This window comes from Lepidochelys kempii, chromosome 4 (assembly GCF_965140265.1).
Source record: "Lepidochelys kempii isolate rLepKem1 chromosome 4, rLepKem1.hap2, whole genome shotgun sequence".
NCBI lineage: Eukaryota > Metazoa > Chordata > Testudines > Cheloniidae > Lepidochelys > Lepidochelys kempii.
This window is the reverse complement of record NC_133259.1, coordinates 39,287,719-39,307,857: the sequence shown is the minus strand read 5'-3', so window position 1 is coordinate 39,307,857 and position 20,139 is coordinate 39,287,719. Positions and strand designations below refer to the sequence as shown.

General features: G+C 40.7%; 1 protein-coding gene across 1 annotated transcript in view; it reads left to right on the top strand.

The window, feature by feature from the left end:
- TNIP3 (TNFAIP3 interacting protein 3) overlaps positions 1-15,311 on the top strand; it is a 97,766-nt gene extending 82,455 nt beyond the window's left edge. The window contains exons 14-15 of the mRNA XM_073341025.1: positions 66-126; positions 11,692-15,311. Coding sequence (XP_073197126.1) covers positions 66-126; positions 11,692-11,723 — 93 coding nt within the window. The 3' untranslated portion in view covers positions 11,724-15,311. The remainder of the gene's footprint in view (positions 1-65; positions 127-11,691) is intronic.
- The last annotated feature ends 4,828 nt before the right edge of the window (positions 15,312-20,139 follow it).

Sequence of the window (20,139 nt, the reverse complement as noted above, 5' to 3'; positions counted from 1 at the left end):
ATTCTTTTGTTTGAAGTGTCTATGAAGTCCATATTGCTGTAATAATGTTTTATTGTTCTGTGCAGCCAGAGTATCAGTGGTATGTTCCGGACCAGTTTCCGCCAGATGTGCAGCACAAGGCAAATGGTAAGACAACAGCTGTACTGAACATACTGTGAATTCACTTTTTTAATGAGGCCTTTTTAGTAAACTTTCATATGTAGATAGTGCATGCTTTACTTTAAGGCTCTACTTTATAAGGCTGCAAATGATACACAAAACCGAAGTTGCAGGTTCTACTGGGGTCCCATCTATGATATAAGTTTCAACTTCATTTTGATCCTTAAAATATCTCTTTTTTTATAATGTATGTTACAGAATTGTATAAGTGCCTCATTGAACTCCCAGTAATAATCTTTAAAGAAAGGCTATCCTCAGAGTTGGTCTTTAGAGCTTCGGGTGCCCCCGTTGAGACTAAATGAGAATAACGCTGAACAACAGGGTAAGAAATGGAACAGGTTTTAGCAGTTATCCCTGTTAACAAAATTTTTTCCCCACTCCATAGAATTTTTTTCCCACTCCATAGAAAAGATGCAAATTGAAATACCCTTCCCATTGGACTGAGTGACAGAGACAGTGTTAACATCAACTGATGCACAAAATCAGGAATCTAGAGGCCGAGAACTGTGGCCTGAATGGTTAAAGATGCTAGGTACTAAGGCAGTATCAATTATTAATGACTCTTGGAGACAAATGAGCATACAAATTATTTACAAAAGATTAGGCTTTCTATGCAAAATTAGGATCCAGATTTGAAATCACACAAAGTTGTGGGTGTATGAATTTTGGTTCCGACCACTATAGATACTAGGCTGGGGAGCAGGGGAAAGGATATTGTTTTGAATTCCAAGTCCCTTTTCCTTCCCCTTCTCTTTGGAAACTTCTCCTCCTCTCCAATTTGGGGATTTTGGTGTCATCCAGGGTTTTGGGTCTTGCTGCACTCTAATCCCCCATTCTTCTAGATGACCTCTCAAGTGACTTAAGCTATCCTGAATTGTGAAGTTAAATTTATAATGGTACTTATTGCATGGTATCACCATATATATTATTCTGTAGTATGTATGAATACTGTATATGATGATAAGGAGTCGTTATTGAGGCTATCTTGCAACATCCAAATGGGAAGCTATATAGCCATTTCTTCTCCAGCAGTTATATGTAGAGATGCAGTACATGAAAATAGTACTATCCTTTAAAATGTATGGACTAGTCCCCTAAAGATGAGGCAGCCTGAGGTTCTGGTGGGGTGGGGTGGGAGAGAATGGAATGCTGGGCCCAGGGCAGACACCAGGAAGATGGAGTTATTTTATGGCTTCTTCCCTTTAAACCCATGGGAATTTGCTGCACAAAAGAATGCTGATGGTATCATACCCATGCCCTCCATGTTGTGAACACATGAGAGCGGAGGTTGGGAGTAACTGGAGATGCAGTTCTATGGTAGTATGTCTCTATTAAAGGGTCTGAGGAATACCCCTCTTGTGCCTACCTATTACTCCTTTTATATATCTTTGAGTTTGCTTCTGACTTTCCCATGTCTAAAATGTTGTTTTAAAGCCACGCTCCCTGTATGTTCCACCACTGGTGGTGGACAGGGGCCGACGACATCCCCTTCAACAGGCAGTCAGTTGGAAACTCAATGAGTTGAAATGTACAAAGAGTTTTCACTTTCCCTCCTTTTCTACCCCCAGCTAAAGGAACACGTGCTACATCATTTTGGCCCATAGTATATAATTAATCTGTAACATAGAGAAATTATGTTGAGTTTAGAAAGGGCCACACTGAGCCTCTGAGGGTTATATTTTGTTTTTACTAGTCAAAAATTAGCCATTAATCTTAAGGAAGTCCCAAATTTTGAGTGCACTTAAGTAAAATCGGTTTTTAATAATAAAAAGAGTGACTAAAGTTAAAGTTAATTGACTTTTTTTGAGTTTTGGCAAGACTTTGAATTTTGAAATTCCAAAAGTAAATGGGGGTGGCGGGGAGAAGAAACCTGAGGAAACTAGGAAATGTTCACAACTTTCCCCTCTGTCTTCTCTCCATTTGGATCAGCTCTAATTACAATAATGTTTGTACAGTCAGTCATAGTGTAGTTAGAATTTGAGAAGGATCATTTATCTGAATATATGCCCAGTTAGGTAATAACCTGGCTATTAAATGTTAATGATTTTCTCCTGAATTAGTGCTTAAGCATGGCGCCATAAAAAAAATAAACAAGACAACAAATCAGTCTGTGATATCACAAGGCAGGTTTTTTGTTTGTTTGTTTTGTTTCATAAAGAATCTATCACTGGATTGAAGTTATACAGCCAAATCCTCTAGTCTTCCCCTTAGTGACAATGGGAATATTGCTTCAGTAAGGAAGTTTATTCAAGCAACAACTACAGGATGTGGCCCAGATATTTTAATGTCATGACTTTCACACAAGTAAAATGAATCTGTGAATGAGTATTTATTGTAGCTACTGCTTCGATATCTGCACATAATTTGTATCTTATATGTGTGTGTTTGATAAACAAACTAAGGATTTCTGTCATATAGGTGTGTACTCTGTATAAATATGACAATAGGCAGTGTGATATGAAACATACTATAAGATTCTGATCCACAAACCACCGAAGTAGAGCTACATGAAGAATGGATTTTTCCATTCAGTGATGGTTCTGAAAAATTGAAAATAGAATAAGTTACAGGTTGATCCAAAACCAACATTTTTCACAATGTTTGGAAAATTGAAAAGTCTAAAAAATTTTACTTTGGGTCAACCAAAAAGTTTTATTTAGATTTCGAGCTTGTTTTGGTTTTGTGTTTGTGGGGTTTTTTAAAATAAAATTGAAGGAAATGTCTAAACGAAAGGTGGTTTTGACCTGAAAAATCAAAACATTTCATTTTGAAAATGTTGACGTTTCTACTCTTTGGGATTTTTCTTTTCTTTTCTTTTCTGGGGTGGGAGGAACAATGAAAACAAGAGAAGAGGGGAAATGCAAAGGGAATTGGAAAACAAGGAAAGAGGAAAAAAATTCTCCTACCCACTTCTCCTTGAAAAAGCTTTCCCTCCAAAACCAGACTAAAACAAACAATGGTAATGTTCAAGACAAACAATGTTCACATCTCTGTTTAACTAGAAAGTCTTACTTTTTTTGTTGCTAACCCTGAGTTGTAACACTAAAGGTAGTGGCATTTTAAAAAGCACAACAGCCCCAATGTCAGTTGTATTTCAAATTTCTGCAGAGATTACAGCAGTGAAATATGACTTTATGGTTGGGGATTTACAAACAGACAGATCTTTGATTATTGAACCTCACTTATCGTTAACGTCCTGTTTATTTAATCAGATTGTATTCCCCAACTGTTTCACATAACAAGGTGTTTCACATAAGTGAGATTTGGCAATACTGTAAAGTGCCTGTTTCTCCTTAATGCTACTGCAGTCTGCTGAACTAGTTGGTTTTGGGTAAGCTGTCAGTCCGTCTGTATGCTCTGCAGTCCTTAAGGACTTCAGTACATAAAGCTTAGTCCTACTGAGCCAGCTGGCCTGGAGGAAGTTGGTTGGCTGGCTGGCTGTATATGCCTTAGTCCTTAAATGCTTAAGAGCTTCAGTGCATGAAGCTGTCTTGTCTAGCCAGTTGTCCCCAGAGCAGCCCCAAGCTGGCTGGCCATGATTGGGAGAGCTGTCGTCAGCCTTAGAAAGCTGAACTTAGTTGGGAGAACCTGAATGCAGATTTTGAAGTCTGCAGCAGCATACCTGATTATCTCCACCTTCAGTTATTCAAAGGACTTCACTTGTCTCATGAAAATTTGATCTGGACTAGAGTGCTGCAGATTCCCAAAACAGTGACTGTGCGTTTATAAGGCGTATTTATGTGTAACCATGTATAGTCAGTTTGTATTTTTTTTACTTCAGTCTACTTAATACTGAACATGCCAGTTACTTTATAAAATTGTGTCTGTAGCTTTAGGGAATTTAACTTAGATATTAACAAATAGTCACTCACCCAGAAATTGTTTTAGTAGGCCCCTAGAGGTTAGGAAAAATGTATCCTCCAGAAAAGCTTAGGAGCCAGGAGACCGCATAGGCTGCCTGTAGCTGCAGGCTATGGGAACAATTTAACCACTTGAAGCCTAATTTTAAAAATGTACATTAAATGTGTTTCCCCTTTTATGGTGTGTTTAATGAATCAGTGTATTCCAAGCCCTTGCACATTTGCAGGGTAGCATTTCTTAAAGGCACCCCTTATTGCTGCTAGTGGTCTGGTAAGAAACATCAGGCTGTACCCCAGGGTAAAGTCATGCGGCCATGCATGTGCCCTTTGGGAGGAAACATGCTCTATGTCCACAGGAACCTACGTGATTAACCTCCAAGGGTCTTACCAGTGGGATCCAAACTGAATCCACGAGTATTAAAACAGCTAGTTGCAAGTGGAAAGGTCTGGGCTGCACTCATGTTTATTGCTTCTAAGACCGTAAGATTTTCTTCTTCCCATTCATAGCCATAAAGGTGCACATTGTATCTTATTAAAATGCCTTAGTGCAGCTCATTTTGTCTGAGGGCATAAATAAATGTGGGTGATTGCAGAGCACAGCTCTTCCTCTTTTGTGTGCTGTGTTCTGTGCCTGCAGAGACATGCCTTTAGCAGCCTATGCCCAGAAAGTGGGCAATACGAGATCAGGCTGCCAGCAAGAGACCATTTAATAAGAGCCTCTGATCCAAAAGCCAGTCTCCAGAGCAGAGTAAGAAAAGCAGGGTGACTAGACGAAAGTGGAAAGGATGGGTACTGGGAGTATTGGTAGGAAGAGAGAGCTGGCCTGCTCTGCAACTTACCTCCTCTTTAGGCCTGTGCATCTTTCTCCTCCTGATAATGCAGATGCCATAGATGGGGAAAAACTGGAGGGGAAATAAATTAGTTGGTTGAAAGAGGGAAAAGGGCAATATATAAAGGTGGAGGAGGGGACAGCTTTGAGTACAGGGAAGGACCGTGTGCAGGGGAGATGGAAGGGAGCAGAAACAACACACAATATTCATAGAATCATAGAATATCAGGGTTGGAAGGGACCTCAGGAGGTCATCTAGTCCAATCCCCAACTAAATCATCCCAGCCAGGGCTTTATCAAGCCTGACCTTAAAAACCTCAAAGGAAAGAGATTCCACCACCTCCCTAGGTAACGCATTCCAGTGATTCACCACCCTCCTAGTGAAAACGTTTTTTCCTAATATGCAACCTAAACCTCCCCCACTGCAACTTGAGACCATTACTTCTTGTTCTGTCATCTGCTACCACTGAGAACAGTCTAGATCCATCACCTTGGAACCCCCTTTCAGGTAGTTGAAAGCAGCTATCAAATCTCCCCTCATTCTTCTCTTCTGCACACTAAACAATCCCAGTTCCCTCAGCCTCTCCTCATAAGTCATGTGTTCCAGTCCCCTATCATTTTTGTTGCCCTCCGTTGGACGCTTTCCAATTTTTCCACATCCTTCTTCTAGTGGGGGGCCCAAAACTGGACACAGTACACTAGATGAGGCCTCATCAATGTCAAATAGAGGGGAACGATCACGTCCCTCGATCTGCTGGCAATGCCCCTACTTATACAGCCCAAAATGCCGTTAGCCTTCTTGGCAATAAGGGCACACTGTTGACTTATATCCAGCTTCTCGTCCACTGTAACCCCTAGGTCCTTTTCTGCAGAATTGCTGCCTAGCCATTCGGTCCCTAGTCTGTAGCAGTGCATGGGATTCTTCTGTCCTAAGTGCAGGACTCTGCACTTATCTTTGTTGAACCTCATCTGATTTCTTTTGACCCAATCCTCGAATTTGTCTAGGTCCCTCTGTATCCTATCCCTACCCTGCAGCATATCTACCACTCCTCTCAGTTTAGTGTCATCTGCAGACTTGCTGAGGATGCAGTCCACGCCGTCCTCCAGATCATTAATGAAGATACTGAACAAAACCAGCCCCAGGACCGACCCTTGGGGCACTCCGCTTGATACCAGCTGCCAACTAGACATGAAGCCATTGATCGCTACCCGTTGAGCCTGACGATCTAGCCAGATTTCTATCCACCTTATAGTCCATTCATCCAGCCTATACTTCTTTAACTTGCTGGCAAGAATACTATGGGAGACCGTATCAAAACTTTGCTAAAGTCAAGGAATAACACGTCCACTGCTTTCCCCTCATCCACAGAGCCAGTTATCTCGTCATAGAAGGCAATTAGATTAGCCAGGCACGAGTTGCCCTTGGTGAATCCATGCTGACTGTTCCTGATCACTTTCCTCTCCTCTAAGTACTTCAGAATTGATTCCTTGAGGACCTGCTCCATGATTTTTTCAGGGATTGAGATGAGGCTGACTGATCTGTAGTTCCCCAGATCCTCCTCCTCCCCTTTTTTAAAGATGGGCACTACATTAGCCTTTTTCCAGTCGTCTGGGACTTCCCCCGATCACCATGAATTTTCAAAGATAATGGCCAATGGTTCTGCAATCACATCCGCCAACTCCTTTAGCACTCTTGAATACAGCGCATCCGGCCTCATGGACTTGTGCTCAGCCAGCTTTTCTAAATAGTCCCGAATCACTTCTTTCTCCACAGAGGGCTGGTCGTCACCTCCCCATGCTGTGCTGCCCAGTGCAGTAGTCTGGGAGCTGACCTTGTTCGTGAAGACAGAGGCAAAAAATCATTGAGTACATTAGCTTTTTCCACATCCTCTGTCACTAGGTTGCCTCCCTTATTCAGTAAGGGGCCCACACTTTCCTTGACTTTCTTCTTGTTGCTAACATACCTGAAGAAACCCTTCTTGTTACTCTTAACATCTCTTGCTAGCTGCAACTCCAGGTGTGATTTGGCCTTCCTGATTTCACTCCTGCATGCCTGAGCAATATTTTTATACTCCTCCCTGGTCATTTGTCCAATCTTCCACTTCTTGTAAGCTTCTTTTGGGTGTTTAAGGTCAGCAAGGATTTCACTGTTAAGCCAAGCTGGTCGCCTGCCATATTTACTATTCTTTCTACACATCGGGATGGTTTGTTCCTGTAACCTCAATAAGGATTCTTTAAAATACAGCCAGCTCTCCTGAACTCATTTCCCCCCTTGTTATTCTCCCAGGGGATCCTGCCCATCAGTTCCCTGAGGGAGTCAAAGTCTGCTTTTCTGAAGTCCAGGGTCCGTATTCTGCGGCTCTCCTTTCTTCCTTGTGTCAGGATCCTGAACACGACCATCTCATGGTCACTGCCTCCCAGGTTCCCCTCCACTTTTGCTTCCCCAACTAATTCTTCCCAGTTTGTGAGCAGCAGGTCAAGAGGAGCTCTGCCCTTAGTTGGTTCCTCCAGCACTTGCACGAGGAAATTGTCCCTACACTTTCCAAAAACTTCTTGGATTGTCTGTGCACTGTTATATTGCTCTCCCAGCAGGTATCAGCGTGATTGAAGTCTCCCATGAGAACAAGGGCCTGCAAGCATAGCAGTGGCTTGACTCTAATGGAGCTGCACTTGCTTTCTGCAGGGCTGAACCTGGCCCCTCCTCTTTTACTTTGTGCCTGGATTTTTGCTAGATCTCAAGTCTGAGGCTTTCCTCTCTTTCTTGCAATCTAGCCTTGCTCTCATGTTCATGCTTCCCTTGTGGGGCACCAGTTCCGAAACCTACTTTATGTGCTATAACACTCAGTGTTCTTGGAATTTGTTTTTATTTGCTTTAGGGGCAAAGGATAAAGAATTCCAGCAAGTGTACTTAATTTCAGTTTATTTAGCAGGTGGAGCTGGCTTCTTTCCTCATCTAATTGTGCAAAATTGAAAAGATGGTTTGGAAGAAAAAATGGTTTTGGAGACTTTCCCTGAACCCTCTTTTCATAAAGATTTCTCTGGAAAAGAGATTTATTGCTCGGAGCTCACATGTCCTTGCTGCTGGCATGTGTTGTCTCTTTTGCTCCCAAGATGCATCTTGGGTTTCTTTTGATTTTGGAAGAAATAACTAGTGGTCCCCCAGTAGATATATTGAAGAAGCACACTTATCCCTTCAAAACCCCTGATCTAAGTACTGGAGCTCTTAGTCCTAATGTTTATATATTCATTATATATTTTAATTTGGGGTCAAATGATGCCTGACTTAGTGCACAGGAAGAGGATAAAACAGTCCTTCCTCATCTAACTCCCTGCTCAACGGGCAGTACTGATTTAGTTGCAAGACCCTAGGAAGAATGGGAGTGGTTAGCTAATGCTGCTAAGTAGGCCAAGATGGGGTAAGCAGAGCTCAGCCTGTGGAACCATTTCACAAATGTGGCAGGACACCTGAACATCTCTCGAGGCAAGATGTGTCCAGGTACCCCTAGTGTAGTGCCACCTCTCATTCTCAGCAGCCAGTTTTGCCTTTAACATACACATTCTTCTGCAACTAATGTTATAATTAGAGCTGGTGGGAGAATGGATTTTTTTTCTGTTGAAAATTACAACTTTTCAGAGAAAAAATGAAAACCTGAAAACTCAACACTTTCCATGGAAAGTGCTGAAACCAGTTTTGATGGGAAATTATTGATAAGACCAAGGTGTGTTTACATGCATGCATATTTGAAACTGCACAAGTATTTCAAAGTTGGCCTTTATAAAGCTTGAAGCTTTTTCAGCAAACCAGGATGTATTCATGAGCTGGTCTTCGCATGGGAAACTAAGAATTTGACAATTTAGCTCATGTTTAGCCCATGTTTAGCTCTTTCAAACATTTTTAGAAATTATGCTCAAATAATCCTTTCTCCCACTATAATGCAAACGATCAACACACTCAGGATGACCTACAATTTCTGTTTCCTGAAACAGCAGAAGTTTTCATTTTCTAATTTTGGTTTCAAAATCCACCTTCAACTTAAGATCATAGAAAATGCCATATTGTTTCAGCTGAATACCAGTTGGAGATGACCGCTGAGAAAATATGAGACGAAATTTAAACAGTAGTATGGCTTTAAACGCTAACAGCCCGCCTCCGCAATAGGATGTTCCAGTATGTACTCATTTCCTGCTTTTGCTGTCAATAAATGGTCCCAGCTATTTTAAATAGCTTCAGATGCATTGATAAGCTAATATTAAATTAGATTGAAGACATTGGGAAGATATCAAGGCATTTTATAGTAACGTGGTTTTCTCTGGTTTACATTGTGAGTTCATATGGCAGTGGTAATTCTGGTACTGTCAATACACAGATGTTAATTAATTAGATTCTTTCCTGTTGGTTTCATGAAGCATTCATTTGCCATGGGGAAATTCCTTCTTTCTCATACATTATCTGAGGAAGATGCAAAATTAGTTCCATGGTATTTGTTCACTAATGTAGATGCAACAACTTTGAAAGTACTGTGTTTATTACTTGAATCTATCAAAAACACGCTATTCGTGCTTAAGTGAGGGCCCAGTTCCCTTCGTCTGTTTTCACTGTAGTGCATTTTTGAAACACAAACTACTGTGGGCCAGATTTAGACTCCGATGCCAATTGCTTTGCACTGCTGCAAAGCAGCCAGAAAGCCAAATGAACCAGTTTATCAAGGGATTCTTCTTGTTTAAAGGTAATTCTTAAATTGTGGCAGCTGAATATCACCCCATCCCTGACCATCTGTGGAGGGAACTACCTGGAATGCCCTTGCACTTGGCTGATTCTCAACTGCTGGACTGTCCCTTTGGGGGACACCTCTATGCTGTTCTAATTTATGGCGGGAACTGAAGTGGTCCCCAACAGTTATTAGGATCTGGGGAAACCAAAGGTGGATTGAGGCCATCACCACCTCAATTCTGCATGAAGCACAGAGAATCTACCTCTCCCACTTTAATTTTTTCAATAACATTTTAAAAAGTTACAGATACTGACACTTGACAGGCACCTTTGAAAAATCTTTTTTTTAGAAATAATTCTGCTTATAACATTATCTTGGTTTTTTACCCTTTCCTTTTTTATTACTGAGGATATTAACATGAAAACAGTAGACTGAACTCCTCATTGCCTTGTACCTTGTATAGTTATTTATACCTGTGCAAAATAGGTGTAAAATGCTACCATTCCGATTTGGTAGGGTTTTCCGTTCATTTGAATGGGTGTAAATGACTACAAAAGACCCCGGGCCATGGAGAATCGGTCCTACTGCTTGCTTCTTACCTGAAATTATCATTCCTTCTTGTGACACATTCATTTCTATAACAGTCAGTGCTGATGCTACAATGTTATGCCTTGGGATTTAGCTCTCTGTACAAATACAGATTTGGAGTAACACTGATTTACATCAGTGTAACTGAGATCAGAATCTAGCCACAGGATTGTATGTTTAGGCAAATGTCCGCAGTGAGAAAAAATAAGGGAAGAAAATATCTCTCTGGTCATGATCTTGCATTGTCAAGTGTGAGGAGGCCCCAGGCCAGCACAGCAGTCTACCTGCCTTCTAGACAATGTAGAATTAGGCCTAAGTAGACCTTTTTCAGAAACTTACCATGAGTCCTTGATTGCGTTGTAAATTCTGCTGCTATTTCTAATTGTGTGGGTGTGCCATTGTAATAGTACTATGATCAAAGGTGAGGTGATCCTTCCAGGGGTGAGGATGTGTAATCCACGTGGCATGTCAGCTGAATAGACACTACATATATACCTTCACAGATGGAGAAATATTCATCATCTAATTGTTAGCCATCTTATACTCATCACTTTATGTCTCTGTGATAAATTGGCTTCTAGCTGTAGATGTTACAGACAAAGTTCTATTATGAAAACCTGGCATTCCAGCAATGTTGTCTCTTCATCTCCTGCCACAGATATGGACCTTTGGATTTAATTTCCTCTTCTCAGCATGTTCATCCAAATTCTTCCCTCAATTGGGAACCAAAGGGCTGGTAGGTTTTGTGATTGGCTTCTGAGTACAGGACTAACTGCATTTGGATGTCATTAGTACTGTAAATTTCAGAAGTAAATGATGGATGTAACATGTTGGAGCAGTACATTATTCCCTCTGATATAGTCAGAATGCAGAATACTCTTGGAAGTATTTCCTATTGTTGTTTTAATTATTTGCTTGTAAGTGATGTACTGCATGCTTTTTCACGGTCTTCCTAGCAACATGTTACAACATTTCAGGAACTTCTGCTGAAACTTCTTCAGAAAGGATGTATGTGTTTATAGTGGCAATCATGTATTTTCCTTTCTGTGGTGACATTTTGTCCACTCTCATTTGCGTTACTATCATAGACATATGCTTGAACCACAGATGTGCTAAGAGTTAATACTACTAGATTTGTCACTGCCTTGTACCTTGTGTAGTCTTTTACACTTCTGCAAAGTGGACGTAAACCTCTGCCGAATGAGAATTGACACATTTTATTCCCACTTTGCAGAAGTGTAAAAGACTACTCTAGGTGCAAGGCTGTGGCATATAGGTCCTAACATATACTTTTGCAGCTGGTATTTGAGAGAGGTTACAATTGACTCTGAGATGGTAACCACTGACCACTTTTTAAAATAATGGCATTCCTAACCCATCTTGTTTCTCTTTTGGTTTATTGTATACTTGTGGGGACTGTAAGCTTTTGATTATATGGAACTTCAATTCTTCAAGGGAAAAAATCAAGTAAGAAAAAGGGAAATTAATCACAAGCGGGTTAGTATTTTTAATTTTAAAACATTTTGTATTCATTTACTTGCAGATACTTCCTCAGAGAAAGAAGTCCATCACTGAAAGCATACGACCTAGAGAAGTGCAGATGAATTATACATGCTCCCATACTGTGAAAGACTGGGAGCTAGCCTGATGTTTCCTTGTAACTTTATTGTTCATTGTTTTTTGCCTATAACTCCTTTTGTCTCCAGTGCATGTTGTTTGTACCTGGTGAAATCCCTGTGGGGATGAGGGTGGGAGTGATGATGGAGACACAGATAGATCCTTCACAGATGTGATCTTCAAGAACTGGTTAAATTATCTGTGGAAACACCACTCCCTTCCCTTCCTTTTGTGGAAGATGCTGCACATACTGGCTACAGGGATCTATAGAAACATCTTATGATACAACATTTAACTACTGCTGTGGATTAAGAGGATGCTGCATCCGATTTGAATATAAAATGTTTAAGCACATTAATATTGTGATCTTGTGTGAGAATCACAATCCATTTTATTTAATTTCTGAAAATTATTTGTTGTGCCATTTTGAATTCTGCACTCATTTCGCTGCATATATATATTTATTGGACTGATAGCTCTTCAGAGAAGCGGCTGTCTGCTACTCTGTGTTTATACAGTGCCTAGTAGGAAGGAGCCGCATTTTTAGTGCACTTCTGTAATAAACATGATTATTATTAATAATAGGTTGATGAAAATGGCAACCCTACTTTTTAACAACATTTGCATAATAACTAATTGTGTCATATGTTGTTGAATTTTCCATGGTAGACACTGAACCTGCTCCCATTTAAGTTATGGTCAGTTCTTCCATTTATTTCTATAGCAGAAAGCTTGGGCCTAAAGCCTGCAAAGGATATGATCATAATTCTGTGTTTGTGCATATATTTGTGTAAATGGAATATTAATGGACATATTCCACTGATTTATACTGATCGTGAAAACAAGTTTCTACTTATAGAGGATTTTAGTAATTAATAATGCTAAACATAATTGTCTGACCTTTAATTTGAGAACACAATTACATTTTAGATAGAATAGTTCTATTTAAACCATGAAACGTTATAGGAAATCAGCATGACAGATGTTTGGCAAATACTGCATGATGTAATCTGCTCACAGTATTACTGCTCTTTCCCTTCATATATTTTAGTAGGACAGTTCTTGTAGGGATTCTGCCACAGCCTGTTGGGGCTCTGCCTTACATAGGGGTAAGTCTTGTGCCTTAAACATTAGGTCACATGAAAAGTCTAATGGATGTTCTTGCTAAATCAGTAGACATTTCTTAGTGTGAGTCTAATTTCACACCACACTTCCCTAAATTGTACCAAGGCAGAGTTTTCAAGTGGACCTACCAGCCCTCACAGCCATATGCAGGATAATTCCCACATTAATAACAATCCATTTTTATTCCCATTAATGTACAAAGACTTTTGCATTAAAATGATAACCTTCCTGGATTAAATGTTTTCAGCATTTGAATTCAGACCCAATGGAAAACAATCCCTGGGAAAGGATTTCTCTGCAATTAAATTAAATTAAATTCCTCCAACCGCTTTGTTTTTTGCATTCAAGGAGACAAATCCCGCCCTTTTTGGTCACGCAGACCAAGAGGGACATGACCAAAATCCTAAATTAACCATTCTCTGGAGAATAACTATTTTTTCACGATTTTTTAGAAACCTGTGGCATAAAAGCCCAAGTGTCCATTGAAGCTGCTGTCTCTGCATGGGTATGAAGCTGGCTTACAGACACTGTAGCAGCAGATAATTTAACTAGCAGACAACTCCTGATTAATGATTTGGCTAATAAGGGTGAGATCATGGAAAATGCTAATGCAGTGCCTTAGGAAAATCCAATTATAATGTAACCTAATTCAATTCAGACTCTCAGCAGGTGACCAGTGTTGTGGGAAGAATACCCCACGCTCAGCTGTAGTGAATGTTCAAAACAGACAAGCTTCTGTATATCTGGTGTTATAGCCAACAAACCCCCATTTGATTCACTTCAGCCCTTCTGCTCAACTAACTATGAAGGTTGCGCCTTCTATTTGTGAAGCTTAACTCATTATATAGTTTGAGGAACCATTATCTGGCCTAAGCAGAGATGACTCAACATGAGTCATTCATGCTAAGAAAACAGAGTTTGCATTGCTACCTTTTTTTTTTCTTGGTATGGACACAGGGTTTTTAATGGTGAGTTGGCTAGAGCCTGATTCTATAAATATTTACTTGCACAAATCTCAGTGACGCTAATTGTGAAGCTTTGCTTCTAATATGGTGGGAGTGGAAGGAAGAGGTCTGTTTACGTTTTATGTGATGCTACATTCCCCAAATCCAGGTACTGTCTTCTCTCTGAATTAGTGTTGTCACATTAGAACAGCACACACCAAAGAACTGGTTTATCTGTTTGACAGACAACTGGGGAGCGGTGGGGAAATCAATTAGATTAAACCTACTGTGATTCATTTCTACGGAATTGTTATCTCCAGTTCCAGTGTTTTGTCCAATCTGAATAATGGAGCTTCTTTCACGTTCTTTGGAAGATTATTCCACCTTTTATCGGATCTCCTGTTACTCCCCTATCTTCAGTCAATATTTTTCTTTCCCAAATATCATCCCATTTCTCCTTTTTAACCTTCCCATTTAGCTTTCTCCAATTTATTTGTATTGCAGCAGTGGATAAGGGGGACCAAATATGCAATCAAGGATGTAGCATACTTTCGTGGCAGGCTGGCTTTTTCATAAAGGTGTCTGTTGGAAGCTGTTTAAAGTTTGGGAGTGTTAAAATAAATTCTAGAGAAGGGAGATTAGTGGGCAGCATAAATCAAGCAGTCAGTGTTGACATATGACCATGATAAAGAATTGCTGAGTCATTTTTTAAAATACTGAAAACGGAACTTTATTAGAATAAGGAAAAGAGCTCCTTGGGGGATTGGGGCCTTAGACTGTAACCTCTTTGGAGAAGAGAATTGGGTGGTATTCTCCATTGTGTAAAGTGTTATGTTGCTATGTAAATGGTCATTAATTATAGCAAGAATGCTTTCAAGCAGCTCAGCAACAAAGACCTTATTTTCTGTGAAAACAGTAATTTATTATACCCAATTAATTAAAAAAGTGTTTAAACATGAGTTGTATAGGTGAAATATACTATTCTATTTGATGGCCCATGTTGTACGCCAGCCATGAGTCTGGGGTCCTCTTGATGATAAAATGCCTTGAGGTTCTAGGAGCATCAAAGGCCATGTAAAAACCTTAGTCTTGTCTAAGCATTAGCAAGAGTTTGGCATCATATGACTACAATTTATGATAAGCTAAAGCTCAGCCTCCCTAGCTCCAGTTTGTTTGTCTTGTCTTACCTTGATAAACTGCAAGTTACATTGGCAACCCCACCCCTCGCATCACCTTTGCACTGCGTTTACAATATACCTTTACTTTGGTTGAAATAATCCCCAAAATTCAAAAATACCTGTGAGATTTATTTAAACCCGATCTTAGTATTTTAACTTTACATAAGAGATTTTTTTTCTTTCCTTGCTGTAAATGGTAGACAGTGTCTCTGATTTTGTAGATGCAAGTTGAAAGGTGTATAAGCACCATGGCAAAGTAATGTATTTTCTTGATTAATAAAACACACTCCCACCATAAACCTGGGTGCTGGTTAATTCTGTATTTTCACTTACAGCAGCCACTGACTCTGTTTCTTCTCCACCTGCCCCATAAATAGAGAACACCCAGGTGCTTCCTGTTTTGAGGATTGCTTCTGGGAGAGCAATGGGCCTATGCTAGTTACAGATCATGCAATAAGCTCGTGGGGAAAGTTGTGTCTATGGAGACGGAGAGGTCAGACAAATGAAGGCAAACAAGTCAGGTATGTGGTGAAGCACATTTATTAAAGCAATCTGTCAATCACTATGTGACACGAGACCTATGGGCTTGAAAATGTGGATCAGAACTGTGTTGGCCCAGTAAAAGGCAAGAGAACAGATTAACTATCCAGCTTTTCCAGGACTGAAATGGCTGATGGCATTTCCCATTGCTGATGGAAATGCACTTGGGCAGGGAGAAGGGTGATGTCATGGAGTGGAAAGCAGGCTTCAGGGTAACCTGATAAAAGGAGAGGTGACATCTCCGGGGGAAGAATAAATCTGCTTTTTGGCACCTCTCTCCCCAGTCCATGATGTCACTCAGTTACTGGTATGGATTAGCTGGGCTAGGAAAGGAGATGTCCGGGAAATGTATTGGGGGGGGGGGAAGTTTCTGTTCCAGCCTACAGGCGGTGTTCCTTCTGCGCAAACGATGGGCCTGATTATCCGCTCACAGGGGTTGTAAACCGAGTTAATCCATTCAAGTCAACGGCATTACACTGCTGTAACTGGTAACAGCACAATGCTTCTGCTGAGAGCTGTTGCCAGTGCCCACCCAGCTCACACTTACCCCCACTAACTGTGGCAGGGGCTTAAAGTCAGAGTGTAGCTCTAAGAATAGGCAAACTGGCATGGATTTCATAAACACCAACCTGACCGTTTCCCTAAGACTAGAACTTGCCCTGAAATGAATGCTTTTGGCGTCTAGAAAAAGTTCAGGTAACATCTTACAAAAATATTCATATTTGCTGGTTCTCATCCAGCCTGGAAGCTGCAAACCAGACCAGAAACTGGAGGTACTAGAAATATTGCTAGAAAGCATGTCCTAATATTCAGATAAAGCTCAGATGATTTTCTGAACTTTTAGGTGCTATCCAAACTTAGCCTGAGATTTACCTAGGGGGTTTATTGATCAGGTGCTGGCTGGGTCACACAATACCAACACTACTTCTTTGCTGACCCATCTAAAACTGAAGGTACGTACTTGGGTTGCTAGTCTGCACACACAACAAACACACACACACAGTCTGCTTGAGCTGGAAATTACATCTCCAGCTCCAGTGTAGATATACCCTGAATCTGCAGATCAAAATAATGGGCCAAATTTATTTCCAGTGTAACTCCACTGAGGACATGGTCACACTGACTAGGATGCTACGGGGATGCACATGGTATATGAATCTATATGGAAGAGCATAGAACAGACATTCAAATAGAGATGTTAATTCCACAGAAGTCAGTTGATTTATACCAGGAATGAATGTGGTCCAAGCGTGCAAGAGATGTGACTTGCCCAACCATATTCTCTCCAGTGCTTAATGTCAACAATTTCAATAGCAGCATTGTTAAATAGTTCACTATGGATAATTTCAGCAGATACAGCCGGGTGTTTTGGGACCATGGGTGAGGCTGAGTATTAGTGCTGTGTATCTATTTTAGCCTGGTAGACAATTGATTTAGGACATGTCTTTGACCCAAAAAAAAAAACGTCTCCAGTATAGGAATATCCCTGTTAACCAGGGTTTTGTATTAACATATACCTGTCGAGCCATAAAAAATATATTGCCAGAAAAATGCCAGTTAATCTGAATGTGCTATTAATTTAATAGTGCTCCCATGGAGAGGCTTTGATAGGGCTACTACTGACAAACTTTCCATAAATTCCCACTCTTCCACAGATGCTTATGACAGTGTCCAGTTTTCTCACTCCTTTCTCCAAAGTCTTTTACTTTGTAGTCACAGCAAACCATGCCTCTACATTTTATGAGCCAGTTGAGAGTTGTGAGAAGTAGAATTCCCATGTGCAGGGGGCTTGGAATGCTATTACTGTGCTGAGAGAAATCTTTCTTTCCTCCCCCCCCCCCCCCAAAAAAACTGAACCCTGATTAATAAAAGTTTTCTCTTTAGTGAGTGCAAACTTTGAAGCCCTAAAGCACTTGCAACCCATTTGTAGTCAAGTGTTACCATTAAAGCATAGATAAAAGACACATAGGAAAAGCAACCAAAAAACTTTCTGTGGTGGACGGGGTGAAGGGTGCTGGTAGGAAAGTGAACTTCCTTACAGTTTTCAAGTTTAGTGTGAACCAAAATCCATGTTATGAAAATCTAATTAGCTCAGCAGCTCTAGTTAGTTTCTCCCCATCATTGTGGTCTGGGTATTTTTAATAGCCTGCCTAACTTTTGGACATGCTGGGTCTTTCCATCATCATTTTAAAAGAAAATGACAAATATATAATGTACATTGATTCATACAAATTAGATGATACGTCAATACTATGCATTGTATTTATAATACTGAGGACCTTCAGGACCACTAAATAAATGCTATTCATTCTGGCTAACCTATACATTTCTATTGAAGGGATATTCATTTCTATTAAATTCCATAGGCTGTTTAAAATAATTTATTACTTATTCTCTTAAATTCTGTAGTCTTTTAGAATACATTCTATAGACACCTATTGAAGTTCTATACCATTCTATTGGTTTTGTCACTATTAAATTCTACATGACTTCTCTGTAGTCATATGCAAAAAATGCATGCACATAGCTCAAGTACTCAGATAGCACTGTGTGTGTATGCAAATTGTGGGTTGCATACACATGTGAGCGAAATCCCCATTTGTGCACACACTGGATACTTGCATGTCTAAATTATGTCCATTCAAGAGTGTATATACCCTTACGAAGATTTGAGCCTTACAGACAAACACAAAGTATAACACATGCTCTTTTCCCAATGTATGTGTTGTATTTCCTTAACACACAACTTTTCATGGTCCTTAATTTGAGTAGATGCAACTGTCCTGTAGTGCACCATGGAATAAGACTAACACATAGGAATGTGTTGGTAAGAGGCTGCTCTTTGTTTACTGGCCCCCGTCACAGCACGTGGTTACTAAAAGTTTTAAAAAGAAAAGGAGTACTTGTGGCACCTTAGAGACTAACCAATTTATTTGAGCATGAAATGAGCTCTCAAAAATGGATACTCTCATAAAGAACCAACCTTTCACACAAACTTCCTCGTGGCTGGATTTTACTAAAACTAGACAAGCCATTTACAACGCACACTTTGCTTCTCTACAAACGAAAGCTCATGCTCAAATAAATTGGTTAGTCTCTAAGGTGCCACAAGTACTCCTTTTCTTTTTGCGAATACAGACTAACACGGCTGTTCCTCTAAAAGTTTTAACTGTCATATGTCAAGGGTCAGAGTCCACTGCTTTCAGGGGCTAGTGTAATACAGAAAGTGAATAAGATTTGTTTAATGACATTGAGCTCCAGCTTCATCAGGCCTCACCCAAAGCACTGCCGGTCCAAAAACTCCCCCCCCCCCCTCAGAATATTTTCTTTTCTAGGCTAATAGTGTCTCCATAGCCAGAACTTCAAAGTACTGGCCATGAGCTTTTCTTTTTCAGCTGCAGTTTGCTTTACAATAGTTATACATCAGTGAAGGGGAAGGACTCAGCCACAAACTGGTCTCCATACTAGGGTACATCAGTCTCACTTCCATGACTGATTAGCCCCAGGAGGCCTACTGCAAGCATAATGCTAACAGACCCCAGTCATTGGCGGGCAGTATGGAACCAGGGACCTCTGGAGCTTAGTGCATGAGCTAAAAGCCAACTGGCTGTTAGCAGACTCATTTTATATATCTCTCTCAATGATCTCGGTGCCACTAGATGGAAGAGAACACCACACCCAGAAGGTGGGTGGGTTACATACTTCCCCTAGCTGAGGAAGCACGTCCGGAGCTTCAGAGTCTTCCCAGCTGAAACCCCGGAGGAGTCACCACTTGTAACGCTGCTGACAATCACCCTCATCAGTGAGCGGGATTGAACCAGAGACCTCAGGAGCTTAGTGCATGAGTCTCTACTGCATGAGCTAAAAGCCAACTGCCTGTTACCTAAGGCTGTAGAGCAGATTTATTTAATTCTCTCTCTTTAAGTGGTCCTGGTGCCACCAGCTGGGACAGAACACCACACCCAGACGGTATGTGGGTTACACAAGCTTTGTCTGATGACTTCTTTCCAGCACCCTTTTGCTGCTCAGATCCAAAGTTATAGAACGTCTCCTATGGGTAACAGGAGATTCCTATATACTCTGTTTATTTGACCCTGCCTTGTCTCAGGTTTGATCTTGTAGACCAGAAGAGTTCCTTATGTTTCCACTATCAGAAGGCCTTGTCTCATCTCATCGGGTCCCAAAGGATTTCCAGGGCTCATAATGTTTCTGTTCAAGAAGTAGGGTTGCCAGGTATCCAGTTTTCAACTGAACACTTGGTCGAAAAGGGACCCTCCCCAGCCCAGTGAAAATGAATGAATGAGGGAGGGAAGGTGGGGGAGAGAGAGAGAGTGAGGGAGGGATTGGGGGTAGAGTGAGCAGGGCCTCAGAGAAGGTTTGGGGCAAGGGTGTTCGGTTTTATTCAGTCAGAAAGTTGGCAACCCTATCAAGAAGCTTTGTGGACTTCTTAGTTTTTGACTTGCATTTCCTTTTCTCTGTACTGCACTGGTATTGCCTGGTATTCATTCAATGGCTTTACACTAATAGCATAATTCTTCACAGATCTTCAGAAGTAGCCACTAAATCATAGATAGGTCTTGAGGTCTA